We start from the raw sequence: 1,146 nt of genomic DNA, 5'->3' as shown, positions 1-1,146 counted from the left end.
CACCAGCATGATCACGATGTTGGCGTCAGCGTGATCTTGCAGCTCCTTCAGCCAGCGCTCAGCGTTCTCGTAGGTCAAGTACTTGGCGATATCGTAGACAAGCAGAGCTCCCACTGCCCCTCGGTAGTACCTGGGGGGACAGCGAGGGGACAGGGTCACAGCAGGGCCCCAGATAAGGGACCCGGATGAGCAGCAAGGAAACTCACGCTGAGGTGATGGCGCGGTACCGCTCCTGCCCGGCCGTGTCCCAGATCTGAGCCTTCACAGTCTTGTTGTCCACCTGGATGCTCCTCGTGGCAAATTCCACCCCGATGGTGCTCTTGCTCTCCAGGTTGAACTCATTGCGGGTGAAGCGCGAGAGGAGGTTGCTCTTCCCCACACCGGAGTCCCCGATGAGCACAACTGGGGAGGACACAAACACATTGTCAGCCCCCCTGACAGCCAACATTTCCAGCAAATCCCACCGTTGCCAGAGGTTTCCTTCCCAGCCCCAGCACCTACGTACGCAAAACAGGCAGAAAACGAGAGGCAGGACCTGCTCAGAGACAGCCAGGCCAGAACAGAACTACATATCCCATGTCTAGCCCAAGGTTCAACCCTGGAGGCACGCAAGAGGACTTAAAGATGTGGTCTGGGCGGAAGCATCTTCCTCCTCCTCCTCCTCCTCCTCTTCCTCTTCTACTGGTCCAGCCCGTGAGCCGGGAAGTCCCTGGGTGTGGGTGAGTTCAGTGCATTTTCTGCCTATCCCAGATCTGGCTGGGTCCTGTAAAACCTGGTGCAACAGGCTCTGAAGAGGCTTTATCACGCGGCTGCCCTGTCGAGTTTGTTGAGTTTATGACTCAATAGGTTTCGATTTTTGGTTGTGGTTTGTTTAGTTTGTGTTTTTTTTTTTCATTCTCCCACTGCTGACTCGGCTCGTCCTCCCAGTGCACCCCAACACAGCAGCTTCGCTTTGCCCACCCTTGAGGGACCGAGCTTGGGGAACCCTTCTCCCCCACCAGGATCAGACAACAGTGGGGCTGAGATCACAGCCCCCCAGTGACTGCACAGGGGAGAATGCCAGGGCAAAAACACCAGCCAGGCACCGTTCTAAAGCACAGAATCAGAGTCACAGAATGTTCACCGTTGGAAGGGAGCTCTGGAGAT

General features: G+C 56.3%; 1 protein-coding gene across 1 annotated transcript; it reads right to left on the bottom strand.

The window, feature by feature from the left end:
* Positions 1 to 3: 3 nt before the first annotated feature.
* Positions 4 to 448, bottom strand: LOC104268523 (ras-related protein Rab-11A-like; the record flags this gene model as incomplete). The annotated part of the gene is made up of 2 exons (XM_009868156.1): positions 207 to 448; positions 4 to 130 (listed from the first exon to the last, which is right to left on the bottom strand). Coding segments are annotated over exons 1-2 (369 nt in total), but the record flags the coding sequence as incomplete, so codon positions are not given.
* Between the last annotated feature and the right edge of the window lie 698 nt (positions 449 to 1,146).

Source organism: Apaloderma vittatum, unplaced genomic scaffold (assembly GCF_000703405.1).
Source record: "Apaloderma vittatum isolate BGI_N311 unplaced genomic scaffold, ASM70340v1 Scaffold44504, whole genome shotgun sequence".
Lineage (NCBI taxonomy): Eukaryota > Metazoa > Chordata > Aves > Trogoniformes > Trogonidae > Apaloderma > Apaloderma vittatum.
The sequence above is the reverse complement of the archived record's forward strand: the minus strand, read 5'-3'. Positions and strand labels throughout refer to the sequence as shown.